The 22,356-nt window shown below is 40.4% G+C and overlaps 1 protein-coding gene and 1 pseudogene across 2 annotated transcripts in view; both read left to right on the top strand.

The window, feature by feature from the left end:
- PCOLCE2 (procollagen C-endopeptidase enhancer 2) overlaps positions 1-22,356 on the top strand; it is an 80,241-nt gene that overhangs the window by 49,637 nt on the left and 8,248 nt on the right. Inside the window, exons 4-7 of the mRNA XM_017882276.1 lie at positions 328-452; positions 4,449-4,585; positions 14,168-14,322; positions 20,746-20,829. Of these exons, the coding sequence (XP_017737765.1) occupies positions 328-452; positions 4,449-4,585; positions 14,168-14,322; positions 20,746-20,829 (501 nt within the window). The remainder of the gene's footprint in view (positions 1-327; positions 453-4,448; positions 4,586-14,167; positions 14,323-20,745; positions 20,830-22,356) is intronic.
- Positions 16,594-17,615, top strand: LOC108535867 (60S ribosomal protein L8 pseudogene; annotated as a pseudogene). Its single transcript, XR_001887347.1, has 2 exons — positions 16,594-16,746; positions 17,127-17,615. The product of XR_001887347.1 is annotated as a 60S ribosomal protein L8 pseudogene (transcript).

Here is a 22,356-nt window from a genome sequence, read left to right as displayed (position 1 = left end):
ATCTCTATGATATTTGAGCCTACAAGCTTTCTGAATGAGTGCAAATTCAAATGTTTTGTCTTCCTTGTCTAAGAAAAAAAAAAAAAGAAAAGAGGCCCTGAGTCCACTTCTCCCCTCTCTTGTGTTGATATGCTATGTCAGGTAACGGATGTGTGTGTTGGGGGGTTATATATGTAACCATATTTTTAAGAGAAAATGTAAGCGCTTCTGCCATTGCCTTTATTTACTGTACTCTCACTAAAGATCCCACATTCCTAATCTTCACATGGTTGTATTGCTGTAACCTACGTAAACTTGTGGGCTTTTTTCCTTGTTTAATACTTGAAGGGGATCAGTATTGTGGAGGACGCCTTGACAGACCTTCCGGCTCTTTTAAAACCCCCAACTGGCCAGACCGGGATTACCCTGCAGGAGTCACTTGTGTGTGGCACATTGTAGCCCCAAAGAATCAGGTGAGATTCCCTGGAAGTGTAAAGAAAGCATGCATGTGTGAATTGCCCAGACAGTGGGAGGGGCCCACGAACTCTCAAGAGCCTCCGGTTGTGGGGTCTATTCGAGAGCTAAGGGATACAAGAAGAGGAAGGCTCCTAGACACAGGTATTTCTTCATGCGAAAACCCCAGATTTATTTATTTATTTATTTATTTATTGAGACAGAGTTTTGCTCTTGTTGCCCAGGCTGGAGTGCAATGGTGCGATCTCAGCTCACCGCAACCTCCGTCTCCTGGGTTCAAGTAATTCTCCCACTTCAGCCTCATGAGTAGCTGGGATTACGGGCATGTGCCACCACGCCTGGCTAATTTTGTATTTTTTTAGTAGAGACGGGGTTTCTCCATGTTGGTCAGGCTGGTCTTGAACTCCCGACCTCAGGTGATCCGCCTGCCTTGGCGTCCCAAAGTGCTGGGATTACAGATGTGAGCCACCGCTCCCGTCCTAGCCTTTGCATTTTTTGACTTGCAAAGTCATGGATTTAATTTCCTGCTATATAATGACAATTTTCAAAACAGTTTTAAAAATACAAATGGTAAGCAAATGCCACATAGGATTGTTTAACCCTGCAGTGGATATTATAAGCAGCAGCAACTAACTGTGGGAGGATAAAAATCCCTGGGTCCATGGACATTTCAGGTTACCATTTGCTCACATCACAAACCCATCATGTCCTGGTAATAGTTATCCTAGTCACTAAATCAAAAAGTGTGGATGCTTTTCCTTAACAAAGCCAGCAAAAACAAGCCACATTATCTCTTCAAAGAAACAAGCTGGTCTGCTTTAGGGTGTTTTTGGTTGTCATTTAAAATAAAATATGTGCAGATTCCCCACAAAAAGCTTTATTCATTGTTCTAAAATAATCCACAGAGAGGGTCAACTTTTCTAGTATTTATTAATTTGTGGTTACATACACAATTTTTACCCTTTCTGGGAACCACTTTCACATATTAATTGCAGGAAAGAGCTTAGCATAGAAACAGATGAAATCTACTTTGTGGACCATTAAAGATAACTTTATAAAAATTATTACTATTAGAAACACTATAGACTTTAATCCAAACACTATGAGGTAAACATTATGATATTGTTTTTAAAAAACTTTTCTAAATTGACCTTTCATATGGCTTGCACAGATACCATTTGTCATATATTTCTTTTTTTATAGAAAATTATTTAAGCTAATATACCATGCAAGTTAGTGATTTGAACATATGCACAGATATAAACACTGATCATAATCCCAAAACTTGGTTTTATTTTTAAGAAGAAATATATGGCCATTTATTTAATAATGGAAGATTTTATAAGTCTGTCAAATGTTTTATAGTTTAAAGTAACTTTAAAAATTGTGTTTCTGAAACATTTAAACCTTTATGTATTTCTTGAAATTGTATTGATCATTTTCTCTGTCACATTTGTAAATATATTTGACCAAATAATTCCAACTTAATTATACTTGCAGATTATGGTTAAGCATCTCTTTCCCATTGTTCTTCCCTTTGATCATTTATATTTTAAGTTTGATTTTTATTTTATTCATGTGATTTTTGGCTTCAGTCAATTGAGTTCTTAATCATTGTGTTTGAAATCACTGGCAGTTTCTCAAAGGAGAGAAATATAATAGGAAAATTAAGTCCTAAATAGTTTCTATGCAAGGGAATTATTCTACTGAAGGAATTTTATTGGAATTTTCTTCTATTAAAGAATTGCTTTACCTTCATTTGTTACCATAGTTCTTTTCTTTTCTTCTTTACTTTTTAAAATCTTCTCTGCAAAAACTTTTGTGACTTATTTATTTATTTTGAGACGGAGTCTCGCTCTGTCGCCTAGGCTGGAGTGCAGTGGCGCGGATCTCCTCTCACTGCAGACTCCGCTTCCCAGGTTCATGCCATTCTCCTGCCTCAGCCTCCTGAGTAGCTGGGACTACAGGCACCCACCACCACGCCCGGCTAATTTTTTGTATTTTTACTGGAGATGGGGTTTCACCGTGTTGGCCAGGATGGTCTTGATCTTCTCACCTCGTCATCCGCCCACCTCAGCCTCCCAAAGTGCTGGGATTACAGGCGTGAGCCACCACGCCCAGCCTTTGTGACTAATTTCTAAGTAGAAAAAGTTCGCCAATTTTTTTAATAACCTGGAAAGCATTTTATTAGTAAGTGGTGAGAAATCACTGGACCCAAAGAGGAAATATTTTAATACAATTTAAAGCCGCGTTAAGTATGAATAAGCATTATTCACCTATCACTGGCACTGACTTTTTAAAAGGTAGTTCAGTATGAAGATATGCAGCAATTATGTTCAAAGCCAAAATTACCTTTGTGTCCATCTGTGATGCTGTTGCTATTATCATCTTCAGCTGGAGTACTGTGTGTGAGTCTTCTTTAGCTAATAGGAATTAATGCCCTTTATCTTCCCTGAAGTAGCAAGGAGGGTTCTTGCTCACTTGCTGCCCAGCTGTCGTAGGTAATAATAAATCCAGTGAGATTTCTTTTCATTCACATGTTGGAAATGTTCTTTTAAACATCTGCTTGTATGGGGAATGATTGATTGCCTATTTAATCAAAATTTCCTATTCACTTGAATAATTTAGGACACTATTATTGGTACTAGTGCAAAAAATTGAGAAATACTAAAAACCTAACACTGACTTTGTAGATCAGTGCTCCTATGCAACTTCTTCAAAAATAACCACACCCTGATTAGGCTGTGCACGGTATCACACATTTCAAACATACTTCAAGAAGACACTGCTGTCAATTCCATTTCCCTTAATAATTGGTCCTGAAAATTTGACTCCTTTACATTGGATAGAAATGTCAGTCTCCTTCCCTCAAAAGAGCAATAACTCTATCCACTCAGCTCACCCTCCTACACATATATGCACACACACTACTACTCCCTGACATAGACTAATATAAGGAGCATCTTAGATAATACTTTTTATTTCTATTAGCTTCTATTAGGGTATATAGACTCTTTTCCCACTACAACACACATCCAATTATCCAATTACAGTCTTGTTTTTCTCTTTTTCTTTTTTTCTGCAACTTTATTGAGTATAGTTGACAAGTGAAAATTATATATATTTACTGTGTGCAGCATTGTATTTTGATATATGTATACATTGTGAAATGATTACCACAATCAAAGTAATTAACATATCCACCTCAAATAGTTATTCTTTTGTTTGTGTGTGGAGGGTGGTGGTAACATTTAAGATTTACTCTTGGTTGGGCATGGTGGCTCATGCCTGTAATCCCAGCACTTTGGGAGGCCGAGGCAGACAGATTACTTGAGGTCAGGAGTTCGAGACCAGACTGGCCAACATGGGGAAATCCTGTCTCTACTAAAAATATAAAAATTAGCCGAGTGTGGTGGCGGGCGCCTGTAATCCCAGCTACTCAGGAGGCTGAGGCAGGATAATTGCTTGAAGCCGGAGGCAGAGGTTGCAGTGAGCTGAGATCATACCACTGCACTCCAGCCTGGGCAACAAGAGTGAAACTCTGTCTCCAAAAAAAAAAAAAAAAAAAAAAAAAAAGTACTCTCAGCAATTTTTAAGTTTATTATACATTATTGTTGACTATAGTTACCATGCTGTACAATAGATCTCCAAAACCAATTATAGTCTTAAAGTAGGTTGCTAGCATTACATAATGTTCCCATACTTTTGTAGCTGTAAGTGAACAGAATTCTTAACTTTAATATCCTAACTAAAGTTGATCTGAGTTTGAGATGATCTTTTGGAAAGATTACAATTAAAAGCAAAAGAATACCACAGTTTTTTTTTTCTTCTTTAAACTAAAGAAATATGCAACAAAAAGCACTTAAACATAATGCATACTTTTTTTACAAAGGAAAATTGTAGTATCCTCCAAATCTGGGGAGAGGAAGAATTCCATTTGAGGTTATTCAACAATGCTATTAATATTTGACACTTCTATTGTGCTTTCTCTAAAGCTTATAGAATTAAAGTTTGAGAAGTTTGATGTGGAGCGAGATAACTACTGCCGATATGATTATATGGCTGTGTTTAATGGCGGAGAAATCAATGATGCTGAAAGAATTGGAAAGTATTGTGGTGATAGTCCACCTGCGTAAGTAGCACCTGTTTATGTCATTAATAGTTTTATGGCTCTCAACTTGTTTCTTCTTGTTTCCCAATCACGTTTATTTTCTGGAAAATTTTATGTTGTTGTTGTTTTGTTAAATTATTGGGTCCTCTATTAATCAGTTCTTGCACTGCTGTAAAGAAATACCTGAGACTGGGTTATTTATGTATAAAAGAAGAGGTTTAATTGGCTCAGGGTTCTGTACGCTGTACAGGAAGCATGAGGCTTCTGCTTCTGGGGAGGCCTCAGGAAGCGTACAATCATGGTGGAAGGGAAAGAGGGAACATACACATCACATGGCCTGAGTAGGAGCAAGGTTGGGGGGAGGTGCCACATGCTTTTAAATGACCAGAGAGCAGAGAGCTCACTATCGCAATGACAGCATCAAGGGGGATGGTGTTGAGCCAGAGAAACCGCCCTCATGATCCAGTCATCTCCCAGCACACACGCCCCTCCTCAACATTGGGGATTACATTACATTTGGGCAGGGACACAGATCCAAACCACTACAAGTCTCATAACCCATGGAGTCAGCACCACCAACAAAGAATAGCCAACCCAGACCCTGAGACAACATTAACAGGAGTGTCAACAGCCAAACAGAAGCAAATAAAGCTGGTGATACCCCAGGGTAAGATGCAGAGCCAGGTACCTGGATACATCACTGCCCTGTAAGAATGAGATAAGCATCAGGGTGGAATGGGAAAATGCTGAAAACAAGATAAAACAAAAACAACCAGGGGGCTGAATACCGGGGATCCAGACAAGGAAACCCAGAAGTTTACAACAAACCCAAATGATTTTACCTTATCAGAGATCTGTCCTGGACTGTTTGAGGCCTTATGCCTCCCCCTCACACTGCTATCCAAATTTTTGCTAAGTGGACCTTGAAGGTACCATGTATTTATTCAACAAACATTTATGGAGCCAAGAGTTCTGCCACTTAATAACTGTGTGACACTGAGCAAGTTACTTAACTCTGCTGTATTCTGGTCCGATATATAACTGTATTTTGGTGCAAGATATTTCACAACTTCACTGACAATATTAGTAAAAGCAACAGCTGAAATTACTGCAGCTTGCCTTCAAGTCACCATTATGCCAATTTAAATACCCTTTTCTATCTGTTGCTTAAACATAATTAGATTATATGCATCACTTGATTTTATATGCATTATTATGATTTTTCATTGACATATTTGAGTTAAAGGAGGGTATTTTTCTATTGCAATTCATTTACATTTACATTGATAATATTAAGAATGTTTTAATACATACAAGATAGTAGTTATAATTTAAGCATAACCATACCCAAATTTGGTTTACAGATGAATATATTGGAGAAGGGCCTATTTCTAAGCTCCTAGATAATTATTTTCCCATTGCTGCTGTAACAAATTGCCACACATGCAGCGACTTAAAACACCACAAATGTATTCTCTTACACTTCTGGAAGCCAGAAGTCTGAAGTCAGTTTCACTGTGCTAAAGTCAAGGTGTCGGCAGGGCTGTTTCCTTCTGAAAGCTCTGAGAGAGAATCTGTTTCCTTGGCTTTTTCTGCTTCTAGAGTCTGCCTGCATGCCTTGGCTTGTAGCCCTCTTCCTTCATTGGCAAAGCGTGTCACTTCAGTCACTGCTTCTGTTTCCTCTTCTTAGTCAAATCGCCCTCTTATAAGGACACTAGTTACATTCAGGGCCTACCTAGGTAATAAAGGACACTCTCCCCTTCTGGAGAGTCTTACTCACATCTGCAAAGCCCCTTTGCCATATAAAGAAACATTTACAGAGTCCAGGGATTAGGATGTGGACATTTTTGGGGACCACCACACCCTATTGAAAGCCAACACATTCATCTATGTCTTCCTTTGGACCGCCTCCTTTTTTCCCTTGAAACTTTCCTCCATTAATTAATCCTCCTCTTTTTCTTCATGTTTATCCTCTACCTCCCTTTTTATTCCTTCCCCATAGCCTATAAACCTAAGTTCTCCCAAATTTAAAAAAAAAAGTTATAAATTCTGTTGACTCTGTCCTGCTCTAGCTTTTCTTCCATGTCTCTCCTCTTCATATCCAAATACCTTTAAAAAGTAATTTCAAGTTGCATTTTCTAGCAATATGTAAGATAAGATATCCTTAAAAACTTTTCATAAACACTAAGCAATGTTCCTTAAAGTTTAAGAAAAAATTCTGAAAGCATTGCTGAGTTGGCAACAAATAAGAGAATTCATCAGAGGTCAAAAGTAGTAGGAAGCCCAAAGCCAGAGAGAGAAGCACATGCTGAAGGTGGCAGCTCCCCCAGGGCATGTGCCAGTTCCTGGAGGCCTAGCACTTCATTCTAGCAGACCGTGCTTGTGGACAAGAGACAAAGCTCGGGATCCAGGCAAGGGGAGTTCGGAGCAAAGACCACAGCATGTATAGAAAAGGGACCCAGAGAAGGTGACACCAATATAAGTAAGCTAACTTTCTCTCTTCCTTAAGGGAGATAGGGAAAACTGGCTGTTTTTGCTTTGGCTTTTGGTGAAGGAAAGGATAGTCTCCGATGAGAATTTCTAACCAAAAACCAGCCAACATTTGGGGTTAGATTTACACTACCTGACTGTCCCCAAAAAAACAGGTCAAGAATTTAGTTTAAAGCTTCCAAGTTGATAATGCCCACAGGAGCTGACAGATGAAAACACAAGTCTCTGGAAGAATGCATCTGAACTTAAGCTTCAGAATCCTTATAAAGTTTCAAGGAATGTAAACTCCCAATCAAAAAATCACAAAACTGAATGGAAAGCCAAGATAAACAGAGTCAGTAGAAACAAACAGTATAATCAGACCCACAGAGATTATATATCTTAAAATTATTAGATACAGAATGTAAAATCATTGTGCTTAAAGAAAGTCAATCAATAGCCTACAAAGTACAGGCCATTGAAAGTATGACTAAGAAACAAGAATCTTTAAGAAATGATCAAACAGATTTAATAAGGAACCAAATAGAATTCCCAGAACAGAGACGTAATAATTTAAAACAAGAAACTTAGTACTTGTGTCAAATAGCTGATAAGACAGTTACAGAAAGAATTAGGGAACTGAGAAATATGTCTTGAATGAATTCAGTCTTAGAGATTCTGAAGGAAATTTGATAATATACCAGCAGACCCTCACTGCATCCTCATGTACTGGACGCAGAAAGATAATGATCACAGAATAAAGGACTGACATGCTAAAGGAAGCATTCCAAAGAAAATTTGAGCATAGGGTGAAGATATTAACTTTATAATATGCTAAAGAAAATGTGGATGTTAAATTTGGAATGACCTCTGAGAAAAGTAGAAATACGGTCTTTAACTTGCAAAACAGTGGAGGGAAACATGAAGTGACAAAAAATTCAGTGCAAAAGAAAGTAAGAAAAGAAAAAATGAGAAATATTTTCAAAAGCATGACAAAACAGGTGTGGTGGCTCAAGCCTATAATCCCAGCACTTTGAGAGCCTGCGGTTGGAGGATCAATTGAGCCCAGGAATTTGACACCAGCCTGGGCAACATGGTAAGATAGCATCTGTACAAATTTTTTTTTTTTAAATTAACTGGGAATGGCGGCATGTACCTGTAGTCCCAGCTACTCAGGAGGCTGAGGTGGAGGATCACTTGAGCCCTAGAGATCGAGGCTGCACTGAGCTATAATCGTGCCACTGCACTCCAGCCTGGGTGACAGAGCAAGACCCTGTCTCAAAAGACAAAAAGCACAAAATAAGATGGTAGAAATGTATCTACCTTCTAGATAGATATACAGGTATATCTATAAATATACCTGTAATCAATATAAATACAAATGGACCAAATAATTAATAGAAAACAGTGTTATGCTAAATAACAAAACAAAGTCCAGTTATATGTTGTTTACAAGACACATCCCCCAAAATAAAAACAGAGAGTTTGAAAATAAAAGGATATAAAAACGATTAGAAGCAAACACTAATTGAAGGAAAATTGGCATAGCTTCATTGATATCAGGAAAAAATCAATTTTAGGCAGAAAGCATTACCAGAAATAGTTGCTATATAAATGATAAAAGATCCAGTTTATCAGGCAGGTGTAGTAATTGTAAAATTGTAAACTTGTAAACTTGTACATAAGATTATATGAAGCAAAAAAATTTAAAAAATTAAGAAAGGCAGACCTACAAAGTTTATTATTATAGTTGATATTTTTAACACATCTCTTTCAATAATTAACAGATTAACTGTTAATGAGAGAAAGATGGGAAATTAGGAGGTAGAAGATTTGAAAAACAATGAACAGGCTTGGTCTAATAGACAAATAGAGAACACTACATCCAGCAACTGGAGAAACTAGTTTTTTCAAGCAAAATGGACAGAGGAGAAAGAAAAGCCATATTTGCCAAATGATCACTAAAGAAATTTAATCAGTAGTTAAAGGTTTTTCTGTCAAGGAAGGAAAAGTTCTGACAGATATTTGAGATACAGACATTTCTAATACTGCACAGAATCTTCCAGAGAAAAATAGTGATTGTTCCACCTCTAATTATATAAAGCTAGTATGAACCTGACACCAAAAACAAGGTAAGGACAGTACAAGAAAAGAATATTAGAGACCAGTCTCATTTATCAGTATGATATAAAAGAAATCTTGAAACAAAATCTTGGCAAGCCAAATTTAGCAATGTATGAAAAAATACTCTGTGACTAGGAATTCAAGGTTGGTTTGAATTTAGAAACTTGATTAATTTAACTTTGTACCTTACCAGATTAAAGTGTGACTTGTGGACTTATAATGGAAACATCATTTTATTCACAAATATTTTTTCTTAAATAGCTTGAACTTAAAAGTTTATATATTTTAAACATATATTATTTTAAAAGCACTAAAAATGTTGCTCAGGAATAAGTATAAAAATGTGCCTTAATAGGGAAAATTATGAAACCTTGCTAAAATATATTTTAAAAGACCTAAATAAATGGAGCTATATACAATGCTCATGAATAGGAAGACTCAATATCATTGTAAAATATTAAAAATGGTTTTCCATTAAGCCTAGCAATCTAATTCTAAAATGTGCATGGGATTGCAAGGGGATAGGAAGAAGGGGGCAAAAGTAAAACAGTTCTGAAGGAGAAGAACCTGGCAGGAAGACTTGCTTTACCATGTATGGAACCTTATCAGAAAGATGTTGTAATTAAGACAGTGTGGTTTTAAAAGAGTGATGGGCAGACTGGCTAATTAAACAACAAGGAGATGCCAGAAACATATCCACATATATCTGCGGATTGGGCCTGTCACAGAGAACCATCAGTCAGCAGGAAAAGGATGGCCTCATTGAAAAATGGGGCCTAGACTATTTTTATTCATATGGAAAAATGAAATTATATTCATAGCTAATATCACACAAAAAAATCAATGACAGATGGATTAGAAACTTAAATGAGAAACTTAGATGAGAATTTCTGTTCATCAGAATATACCTGAAATAGAGGGAGAAGAAAAGGCACAGATGGAAACATATTTATAACATACATTTGACAAAGGCCTAGGTTCCAGAATGTATTAAGAAATTCTAAAAATTAATAAGGAAAAGATGACCACCCAGTAGGAAAAAAAAAGGGGGTAAAAGACATGAAAAGGCATTCCCAAAAGAAGAAAGCTGCGTAGTGAATAAACCTTTGAAAGGTGTGTAAATTGGTATAACCACTTTTGCACCGCAAGACATATACACGAATGTTCTCAGCAATAAGGTTTGTAATGAGGGTGGGAAAGAGTAAATAGCCCAATGTTTATCAACAAGAGAATTTTAAAATTGTGTTATAGTGCACACTATATAGCAATGAAAACAGTGAATGAATCTCATAATGTTGAATTTTTTTTAATATGTTATAAAAAACAGTTATAATGTTGAATGAGCTTTTTTTTTTTAATTAAAAAAAGGCTGAGCATTGTGGCTCATGCCTGCAATCCCAGCACTTTGGGAGGCTGAGGCGGGTGGATCATTGAGCTCAGGAGTTCAAGACCAGCCTGGGCAACATGATAAAACCCTGTCTCTAAAAATACAAAGCAATTAATGTCACCTGGTAGTGCATGCCTGCCTGTAATCCCTGCTACTTGGGAGGCTGAGGTGGGAGGACCCATTGAACCTGGAAGACGGAAGTTGCAGTAAGCCAAGACCACGCCACTACACTCCAGCCTGGGCGACAGAGTGAGACCTTGTCTCAAAAACACAAAACAAAAGAAAAGAAAAATGCACCCCATACCCTTTCATTTATGACGTTTAAAAACGTGCAGACCTATACAACATATTGCATAGTGATGCATATGTGTGTGATAAATCTATAGCTAAAAACAAGAAAATGAGGAGCACAGAATCCATGAGGGTGGAGGAGGGACGGCACCGGCGGCCACTGTTGAGCGTCACTCATTTACCAGGGGTTTGACTGGAAGAGCTTGGCTGCCAGCTCACCGACTAACACTTTTATCCAGAGGAATATTTTTCACAGTTAGAATACTTCTGGGTTAGAGCAGTGCAGAAAATGAGAAAACCTGTTTGGGGAGCTTTTCCCTGTTAAAATGTGAACAGGAGGAGCACTGGGGATAGGTAGACGGCACCCCATCATACTTGGTTTGATTCAATGTAGATCAATGCCATTAAGAATTCTGTTCAGAAATATTGATTACTCCCCAGCTATGTGCTGGGCACCTGGAATACAAAGATAAATTAAAATTGCAAAGATAAGTACTGGGAGGGAACAAAACAAAGCAGATAAGTAAATTGGCTAATGAATGTCCTGAGTGGGTTTCTCAGTTCTTTGGCCCAGTCTGGACAAGTGATTAGGGAAAGCTTTTGAAAGGAGACTGTGCCTCTCAAAGATGAGTCTTGAAGGAAGAGTTGGAGTTAGAGAGAGCAGAGAGGACAGGCTCATCTCAAGCAGAGGTAACTCCATTAATAAAGATACACAGGAGAGATGTATGTTATTTCTGCAGACAAAACCTTGAGTTGGGGCCTCTACAGAGATGAGGCAGGAGGGTTGAGTTGGCTTCTGTGTGCTGCAGAGATGGTAACGCTCAACTGAATTTAGGCCAGGCGTGACAGGACCAGAGGCTCTAGAACCCCCGTCCTAGACAAGGTGAGCAGGGAGGCTAGTTTGGAGGCTGTTGCAATGGTTCAGGTAAAGTTGAGGAGGTGGAGAAGGGTGGTAGAGATGAAGAGGAGGATGTGGATCAAGAAATATTTAGGAGGCAAAATTGGCAGGACATGGTGTTTGGTTGGCTGTAGTGACTGAAGGACAGGATGGCTATGGAATGATAACTGAGCCAGCTAACAGTAACTGTCTCTATACGACATGAAACAGCATCTTAGTCCGTTCTTGGAATTTGCCAATGTAGAGCGGATCTAAGTGAAATTTCCTCTTGTCTGCCTAGTGATTTATAACAATTTGCAGATGTAACATGGCCCCCAGTACATTTGTGGCACTGTGGTTCTGTCACATTTATCCTAAAGCTCAGTTGCAACAGAACAAAAATAGGTCTTTGTTCCTAAAATACTCTTCCTTGAGAAAATTCAGTTTCCAATATAGCACCCCCAAAGTTAATTCATAGAAAAGGCAGTGAATGATCATATAATTATAACATTGTGTCTAGAAGGCTGACCTGATTGAATCTCTCCTTTGCTGCTTGTAAGTGCTTTTTTTGTAATTTTATTTAAACAAAATTAACATGTTTTATTTGTAATTGTAGGTGAGAATTGTGTTTAGTGCATTGTTTTTATTTATTTAATGGAAGTGTTTTTCAAAAGCATGATAGAATATTTTCATGAAAGGCTTGAATCTCAGAAGCATTATTTAAATAACCTGATCACTTTTGTGGCTGGAACTGTCTTTGTCCATTTTGTGTTGCCTATAACAGAATACCTGAAACTGAGTAATTTATAAAGAAAAATAATTTCTTTATTGTAGTTATGGAGGTTGAGAAGTCCAAGGTCAAGGGACCACATTTGGGGAGAGCCTTCTTGCTGGTGGGGACCCTCTGCAAAGTCCCCATGTGGCACAGGGCATCCCATGGCAAGGGGGGCAGAGAGTGCTCACTCAGGTCTCTCATCTTATAAAGCCATCAGTCCCACTCCCGTGATTACCCATTAATCCATTAACCCACTTATCCATTAATCTATTAATGGATGAATCCATTCTTGAGGGCAGAGCCCTCATGACCCAGTCACCTCTTAAAGGTTCCATTTCTCAATACTGCTCCACTGGGCATTACATTTCAACATGAGTTTTGGAGGGGAGAAATAGTCAATCCATAGTAAACTATAAATGTAGATCACAAAGCTCACTTTTTGATTCATCCCATCCCCTGGATCAGAAGGTTATATTCAGGATGGACAAGATCATGCAGTGTTTCTAACTGGTTGGGTCAGGTAGATCTACCCTCTCTGCCACCCAACCCCACTCAGCATAGCTGACAGTAGGAAAAAAAAAACAAAAGAGGTGCCTTATTATTTGCTGTCCACGATGCGTAAGAAGTGATTGGCTGAGAAGATGTCTCAAAAAGGTGTTCAGTCAAACCACTGGGTAATTCATTTAAATAACTTGTTAACTTTTTTCTACTTCTGAATTAGTTTTTAAACAGAATTCATCAACAGCATTTTTTTTTTTACCATTGTGTAAATAACAATAGCAAACCTTAAATGAAACTATCTTGTGTAATATAGTAATCCCCTAAGATTTAAGAGAGCTTTCGAGCCTCAGTTATCATTTCCACTTAATCTTTAGTGCCAGCTAACCAGGAAGCTCCTAAAATTAGAGCTCTTAATCAGTGATGCCATTCATGAACACCAAAACAGATTCATCACTTTCTTTTTTTTCCTTTGCAGCATTTTGCTAATGGAGATTATAATAGAAATGTTTCCATTTCAGGCATACCTAAGAACTGCCATTGAAAATGAAATGGTAGTCCTTTGCATGGCTTTCTTAGCCCAGAGTGGATAGAAAAGATAATCAGCCCACTGAGTTAATCCCTTGGCTATGTCCTTACAGGGTGTGGGAATTTGTTCACCAGATTTGTCCATTTTATGCTCTGTAGCCAACATATGGCAAACCCAGGCCAGCTTGAACGCAAGAGTCTTAGTTCAAAGAAACTGCCTTTTCCCAATCAGGCAAATCATGAGGTGCTTTTTGAAAACCAGCCATGTCCCAGTGTCTGCCACAGTCTCTGTGGCAGGAGTTATCTGGTCCTGGGTTCAAGTTCTGACTCTCCCAACATACTAGCTGTAGGGCCTTGAATAAATCACTTGAACTCTCTGAACTTCAGTTGCCTATTCCATAAAAAAGAGATAAAAATAGGGTTGCTGTGAAGGTGGAATGTGACAATTCACATAAAGCACAGTGCCTAGCTGAGCAAACACTCAGTAAATGTTAGCTATTAGAATTGGTATTTTTAAGCGTTTTAACTTTTAAGTTTAAACAACTGGTAATTCTATTGTCAGAAGTGAATGGAAAACTAGAACATTTTACATTTTCAGAGAGGCACCACTTTTAAGTATTTATATATATGTTTAAAACACATTTTCTTTTTTAGGCCAATTGTATCTGAGAGAAATGAACTTCTTATTCAGTTTTTATCAGACTTAAGTTTAACTGCAGATGGGTTTATTGGTCACTACAAATTCAGGCCAAAAAAACTGCCGGCAACTACAGCACAGCCTGTCACCACCACATTCCCTGTAACCACAGGTAAGTTTTTCTGTTTGAAAGTTTGTGGCAAAAACTTTAGGAGTATAAGAATAATTCTTTTAAAGTAGAAAAAAAATAAGAGAAAGATATTTGAAATTAAAGTTAAATAGGATGAAAGCTTTGGTAAGAGAATAATATGACTGCATTAATGAAAGAAAGGTGTAGGGGGTAAGAATGCTTATAAGCTAATAGTTTTTAAATATCTGGTAAGAAAATTATGACCATTGAACAATGACTAGGAAGCCTATTATAAGCACAGATCATTCTGAGCCTAAGTTTCCATTTCCGGAACTGACAAAATTGTCGTTTGCTTTTTATTACATAGAATTGTGATATTTTAGGTTGAAGTTTTAGGGCCTTGCTGTTTTTCATATTCTACCAATGTTTGTTTTGATTTTTTGTTTTTTGTTTTGTTTGCTTCTCAGCGAAATGTCATATACAATGTTATTTATTTATTTATTTATTTTCAAATAGGAGTAAATTAAACAACAATATTCAATGAAGTACAGAGGCTGGTTGGGAAACTGGCCTGGGTGCTGAGGCATGATGTAGGGAGGCAGGGTCTCTGTAGCTGGTACCTGGCCTATCAGTTCCACCCCCTGGGATTTCAGGCCTCAGATCTAAAAATCCAAATCTAGGAGGAGGGGAAAAGCAGGAAGGAAAGACTGAAGATTAAGATATAAAATAGGCTGAAATAAGCCCAGCTTTATTGCCCCCATTTTCCATGTACATCCAGACTGAGGCTGAGTACAGGCAGGCACCTCTGGGTCTAACGTTTCCTCTCACTCCTCAAGTGCGCCACCGTGTGGTCTGGATGTGTACTGCCTCATTGTAACTGCTGTATTTCTCCAGCTCAGCTCAATAAGCCTTGGTGTCCATGTTCTTTCCAGTGAATTATCTGGTCACACCCATTGAGTTAGTGGTTCCCCTGCTTTTATCTCCATCCTGAACTTTCTCTGAAATCGCAAGCATGGATTTGTAATTCTCTCCTGGACACAATGTGACTGTAGCTGTTTAAATGAAAGCATATACAAACTTGTTTTTGTCACACTATTTTCTGCCTCAAACCTACTTCTCCACTTATTTTCCCAAGCATGTCCACAGCATCAGTAGCCTCACTCAGGGTCATCTTTGATACCCTCTGTCTTTTCTCCCGACCTCATGCCCCACCCCGCTCCCATCACACCAAGTAGACCATGTTGTTCTTCCATTAAATGTATAGTCTACAGCTATGCTATCCAATATGGCAGCCACTGTGAGCACTTAAAATGTGGCTATGATATTGGGGAACTGAATTTTTAATTTAATTTTAATGAATTTAAAATTGAAAAGCCTCATGTGACTAGTGACTACCAGATTGGACCACATGGGAGCCCAAACCCCTTCCCGTGGTATGTCAGACCCTTCACACTTTGTCCCCAGCCTCTCTTTCTAGTTTCATCTTCAGGCCTTGCCAACTCTCTCCTATGCTCTAAGTATTTTTGTTTTCATCCTATGTGTGGGGGAAGCTGTTGATGGGTTTAAGCAAAGTTCAGGATTAGTTTCACATTTTACAAAGATCACTATGGCCACTGCCAGGTGAATGAATCGTAGAAGTCCAGCGGGTCATCAGAATCTCATGCTGGTCCAGGTGAACTGTGCTACGGCACAAATTCAAAGAGAAGTCAAGAGATGAGAGGGAGACAGTGACAGGCCTTGGTGATTCATTGGACTAGGGAGGTCAGGGAGGTGTCAGGAATACCTCCCAGGTCCTGGGCTTGCACAGCTGGGGTGATACTGCCACTGTTCACTGAGGTAGAGAACTGGATTTGGAGGTGGATTTATAAATTAGGCAGTGGCTTTGTTGGGTTTGAGGTGTCTGTGAGATTTTCCAGTGGATATGCTATGCATAGGGATACATGGGTCTCCAGACCAAAAGAAAGATTTTTTTTTTGTTTTGAGACGGAATTTCACTCTTGTTGCCCAGGCTGGAGTGCAGTGGCACGATCTCGGCTCACCGCAACCTCCACCTCCCGGGTTCAAGTGATTCTCCTGCCTCAGCCTCCTGAGTAGCTGGGATTACAGGCATGTGCCACCAAGCCCGGCTAATTTTGTGTTTTTAGTAGAGACGGGGTTTCTCCATGTTGGTCAGGCTGGTCTTGAACTCCTGACCTCAGCTGATGCACCCTCCTCGGCCTCCCAAAGTGCTGGGATTACAGGCCTGAGCCACCACGCCTGGCAATCCAAAAGAAAGATTTAAGCCAGATTTAAATTTAAGAGTGACCCATCACCCACAACCCGGGCCACAACGCACACCTCGCCAAGGTGGTCTTCCGGGATCCATACCGGTTTAAGAAGTGGGTAGAGCTGTTCATTGGTGCCAAGGGCATTCACACGGACCAGTTTGTGTATTGCGGCAAGAAGGCCCAACTCAACATTGGCAGTGTGCTCCCTGTGGGCACCATGCCCGAGGGTATGATCGTGTGCTGCCTGGAGGAGAAGCCTGGAGGCCGTAGCAAGCTGTCCTGGGCATCTGGGAACTATGCCACCATTATCTCCCACAACGCTGAGCCCAAGAAGACCCGTGTGAAGCTGCCCTCTGGCTCCAAGAAGGTTATCTTCTCAGCCAACAGAGCTGTGGTTGGTGTGGTGGCTGGAGGTTGCTGAATTGACAAACCCATCTTGAAGGCTGGCTGAGCCTACCACAAATATAAGGCAAAGGGGAACTGCTGGCCACCAGTATGGGATGTGGCCATGAACCCTATGGAGCATCCTTTTGGAGGCGGCAACCACCAGCTCATCGGCAAGCCCTCCACCGTCTGCAGAGATGACCCNGCAATGTGCTCCCTGTGGGCACCATGCCTGAGGGTACGATCGTGTGCTGCCTGGAGGAGAAGCCTGGAGACCGTGGCAAGCTGGCCCGGGCATCAGGGAACTATGCCACCGTTATCTCCCACAACCCTGAGACCAAGAAGACCCGTGTGAAGCTGCCCTCCGGCTCCAAGAAGGTTATCTCCTCAGCCAACAGAGCTGTGGTTGGTGTGGTGGCTGGAGGTGGCCGAATTGACAAACCCATCTTGAAGGCTGGCTGAGCCTACCACAAATATAAGGCAAAGGGGAACTGCTGGCCACCAGTATGGGATGTGGCCATGAACCCTATGGAGCATCCTTTTGGAGGCGGCAACCACCAGCTCATCGGCAAGCCCTCCACCGTCTGCAGAGATGACCCTGCTGGCTGCAAAGTGGGTCTCATTGCTGCCCGCCTGACTGGACATCTCTGGGGAACCAAGACCGTGCAGGAGAAAGAGAACTAGTGCTGAGGGGCCCAATAAAGTTTGTCTTTATGCCAAAAAAAAAATTAGGAGTCATCAATACATAGATAGTTGAAACAATGATCAAGAACGAGATGACCTAGAGAGTGATTGAGGGCAGGAGGAGGAGAGGAGCTGAGATTAACCCTCTAGAAACGTCCAGCTTTTAAAAGAGAAGGTTACACTGGCAAAGGAGATTGAAAAGGAGTTGCGAGGGAGAAGGGAGGAGAACTGGGAAGATGTGTTGTGAAAGCTGAAAGCCGTGGAAGGGAATGTTTCAAAAGGGAGTGATCAGTGAGTCAAGCATTGGTGAGACTTCCAGTAAGGGAGGACTACAATGTTTCCATTTGGTTTCATGACATGGAGGCTACTGGAGACGCCAGCACAATCTATGTATGTGGCGTTGTGCTGGCAGAACCCAGACAGTGTGTGCTGAGGGGAGTGTGGAACACGGCAAATTGAAATAGGAAATTCAGTAGCTCATTCCCCAAGTTCGGCCTTAAAGAAGAAGGAGAGGCTTTGAGAGTCTTAAAGCTGCTTATGTTGATGGAAGTAACTAGCAAAGAAGAAGAAGGCAATGGCAGACAGAAGCAATAAACTGAGAAGGAAAGTTTCGACAAAGGTGTGAGGGGCTGGCTCCAGAGGACTCACAGAAGGCACGACTCCAGGTCGGAGGAGGTGTCCCCTCTCTCGGAGGAGGAAAAGAAGAGAGATGGTGTAAAGATGACTTGGAGGTTTGGTGGGGATCTCGAGGACATTTTCTGCTATGCTTCTCTTCTTCCTGGAAAATAGGCAGGATCACCTCTGAGAGGGAGAAGGGAGTGGCAGCACGGGAGGTTAGGAGAATGAGAAAGAATCTGAAAAACTGCTGTGGAAATCGGAGAGTAGGCTGATCTCCAGCCTGTCACTCTGCTGAAGGCCCATTTGTGTAATCAGTTGTCTGAGGGCAGGCACAGGAAAAACAGATTTCTCTGCAGATTCATACAGGGCTAAAGGACAGAGGGGAAGGACCTTAAGGCATTGTGTAGAAAATGATTGAAATAATGGACCATGGAGGTGAAAGAGAATTGCTAAGGAAGTAAAGACAGGCCAGGGTTGATGGGTTGGAAAAAATGAGAGCAGCCAATGTGTTGAACCATCAAAGATGGAAGAAAACGTAGTCATAGAGTAATTAAATAAATAAACTTGAAGGGGAGAACGCTGGATGCCAGCAGGTCTAAATTTGACAGACTGACAATGAACAGCCATAGCATGAAGACATCCGAGGCCAGAACTGAGTGTCTAGGAAAGTCCCTGGCGTAGATGAGGCCACGGGACTGCGGGATCAGGCATGGGAGGGTGAACCCACAGAAACAATCTCGGGAACACAGCCAGGGAGGGCCGAGAACCGGGGACCAGCTTTGTGAGTGAAGAGCAAGGAGACAGGTGACAGTTAAAATGAGGAGGGAAGGAGAGAGCCAGTGACTCGCAGGCCAGACAGCAGGCCCCACCAAAGCGGGAGAAGGGCACTTCCAGACTGACCTTCTGAGGCTGAGAAGCAGCGGGTTCCCAATGGGTGCGGGAAAGGGCTCGCCATCAGAGACGCCACAACTTTTTGACTCGGTTAATTGAGTAAATTTAATTTTGTAAATTTACAGCTGAAGTGAGTTTCCCAACTTCTGGAACAGTGGTGTGACTCTTCCCTTCCAAACACCTTCTGAGCTCTTTCTGTGTCTCTCTCTTTTTAAAAATGCATATTTAAGCTATTATATGTATTTTAACATTAAATTACATATGTTTTAATATTGCTGTGTGCTTCAGATTCTTTTTGGAGTTAAGTAGGGGGTACAGGCTGGGCGCTGTGGCTTATGCCTGTAATCCCAGCACTTTAGGAGGCCAAGGCAGGCAAATCACCTGAGATCAGGAGTTCAAGACCAGCTTGGCCAACATGGCGAACCCGAGTCTCTACTAAAAATACAAAAGTTGACCACGTGTGGTGGTGCACACCTGTATTCCCAGCTACTCTGGAGGCTGAGGCAGGAGAATCGCTTGAACCCGGGAGGCAGAGCTTGCAGTGAGCTAAGATCACACCACTCCCAGAGCGAGACTCCATCTCAAAACGAACAAATAAATAATAAATTAACAGAGGAGTTGGTGGGGTCTGTTGGAAGAGCAATATTACAATTGCGGATATTCACCCGACAAGGGCAATTCTGTTATCATGGTTCTGTTTAGTTTTTCCTAGCATATTGTCACACAGAAAGAAACAATTAGCAACTATTTTTGAAATATTTTTAAGGTGATTATGAGGATGAACTATTTTCACGTTGTTAACCCAGGGTTTCTCAGCCTTGGCACTGTTTATATTTTGGGTCAGATCCTTCTGTGTTGCCAGGAGTGTCCTTTTCTCTGTGGGATGTCAGCAGCGTCTCTGGCACCCACTAGATGCCAGCAGCACCCTCTAGTTGTGATAACCAGAAATGTTTCTAGATATTGCCAGGTGTCTACTGGGGGCAGCATCACCCGTACTTACTTGTACTTAAGAACTTCTGTGTTTTGTCTGTTTGGTTTACTTTTAAATTTGTCTGCTTCTTAGTTTTTAAGACCCTTATAGCCAGTGCCAGGCTCAAAATAAATATTTAGTGATTGGTTGCATCTAATTACAGATGTAACACACTTTACACATGAACAGTATTTCTAAAAACCTATACTACTCATGTTGAGGCAATTGCATATTTTAAGGACGTCCTCAGGGGAACACCCTGGGATTCCTTTTGTAAAGTGAGGGATTAAGCTATGTTCTGTGAGTTCCAATTTGTTGTTCTGGGTTTTTCTAAACAGGGCACACAGAGTATGTCTATATTTTCTTATAGCATTAGTTTTATACAAAGGAAGAAGAGAACAGGGCTACATTTGTGCTATCTTTGATCTCAGGTTTAAAATTCAGTAGAGGGTATTGAGTTGCCCTGGTGAAATTAGAGCAGTAGTTGGTAGCATGGAGAATTTATTTTGCATGGTTTTAAATTTTCTCTTCTCAGTGATAGATTGGTGGCTCAGGGAAATAAATGATAAGTTTAAATGGGTGGATTCAGAACTAAAGACCAGTTATGCTTGAATTCACTTTTCCTGAAACTTATGTCTTCTTTGAATTAAGGTTTAAAGCCCACTGTGGTCCTGTGTCAACAAAAGTGTAGATGGACGGGGACTCTGGAGGGCAACTATTGTTCAAGTGACTTTGGTAAGAAAGAAAAGCCAGTCTTTTTCTCTTTAACCAGAAACTTGAGGCTGCATGCTTCATCTCAAAGGAATTCCTATGAATTTATGGCAAAGGGTCAGTAACACCACTCGTTTATCCAAGAAAATACTTGCCTGTACACGAGAATGGTCAAATTGTTAGATTTCACAACTGAGAAAAATATGGATTTAGAAAATATAATTTTTTTCATATAAGTTTAATAATTTGGGTCTTGTTACATGGTACTGCCACACTGTGTATTCTGGCTGACTATTCCCACAAAAAAACCTATATACTTTTTTCCTTACATATTTTTCATATGCAGAGTATTTTTTCACACATCTGTACTTCAACTTAAGTAAATTAGAAACATACCCAAACTTATATTCAGAAGCTGGCCTCTCTCAGAAGAAATTCAAGTATTTCCCCTGTACTGCCTTTCCAAAGTACTGAAGCAAAAGTTGGAAATCTGGAGTCCATTTGGAAACTCTTACAAACTGGAACCTGAGGAGGTATTCTTTAATGATTTAGAATTTTTAGAGTTTTTTCCAATGGAAAAATTGTACCATCTATGGAAGCTACTTAAGAGCGAAAGATACAAAATTTAATTATCTCAGTTATTTTCTAAGTGGCTTAAAAGGAACATTTAAGACAAATCTTATCAGGAAGAGCAAGTTGCTATGGCCTAAATAGGTTTCCCCAAACCAAACTTCCCCCAGAGAGGCTTTGCTTGCTTTTTCTGTGCCTTGAAGTGACGTCTGTAGTACAGACGAGCTGTATCATAGTGAAGGTGTGAAGACACTGAAGACTCTGGGGCCCTAAACCTTACTAGAGTTCACATGCTGAAATTCAAATAACTGGCATAAAAGTGAAACAACACCACGTGTAATTGCTACCACGTCCGGTTTACTCTTCTGTAGGAGGTGCTTCAGGAAGTCTCCCTCCCTGTGTCTTGGGAGCCACTGATTCCACCTGACTATACACTGAATTTTGCAGTGAACACTCATCACACAGGATCAAAGTAAAGCATCATAGGAATTCTGATTTTATGAACATTGCACACTGCCTGAGCAGTGAGTGTTCACTTTATTCTGAAGGAGTCAGATTAACCCAGTCCAAAACTTGATTTATTCCATTAATGTGACCACTTACATGGCAAAATGACCAAATCTATCACCAGCCACTGGTTCTCAACCAGGGCTGGTAATGGTTCCCTGGGGAGTGGTAGACATGTTAGATTACTGCATTTTTTTGGTTGTCACAATAACTAGGAACTGCTACTGATTTTCTAGGAAGGACAAGGCTGGTAAAAAATGTATTCAGGCCAGGTGAGGTGGCTCACACCTGTAATCCCAGCACTTTGGGAGGCCGAGGCAGGCGGATCATTTGAGGTCGGGAGTTCGAGACCAGCCTGACCAACATGGAGAAGCCCTGTCTCTACTAAAATGCAAAATTAGGCTGGACGTGGTGGTGCACGCCTGTAATTCCAGCTACTGGGGAGGCTGAGGCAGGAAAATGGCTTGAACCCAG

The sequence above is a fragment of the Rhinopithecus bieti genome, unplaced genomic scaffold (genome assembly GCF_001698545.2).
Source record: "Rhinopithecus bieti isolate Rb0 unplaced genomic scaffold, ASM169854v2 scaffold_12642, whole genome shotgun sequence".
Lineage (NCBI taxonomy): Eukaryota > Metazoa > Chordata > Mammalia > Primates > Cercopithecidae > Rhinopithecus > Rhinopithecus bieti.
Note: the sequence above shows the minus strand (reverse complement) of the source record. Positions and strands in the feature narration are given on the sequence as shown.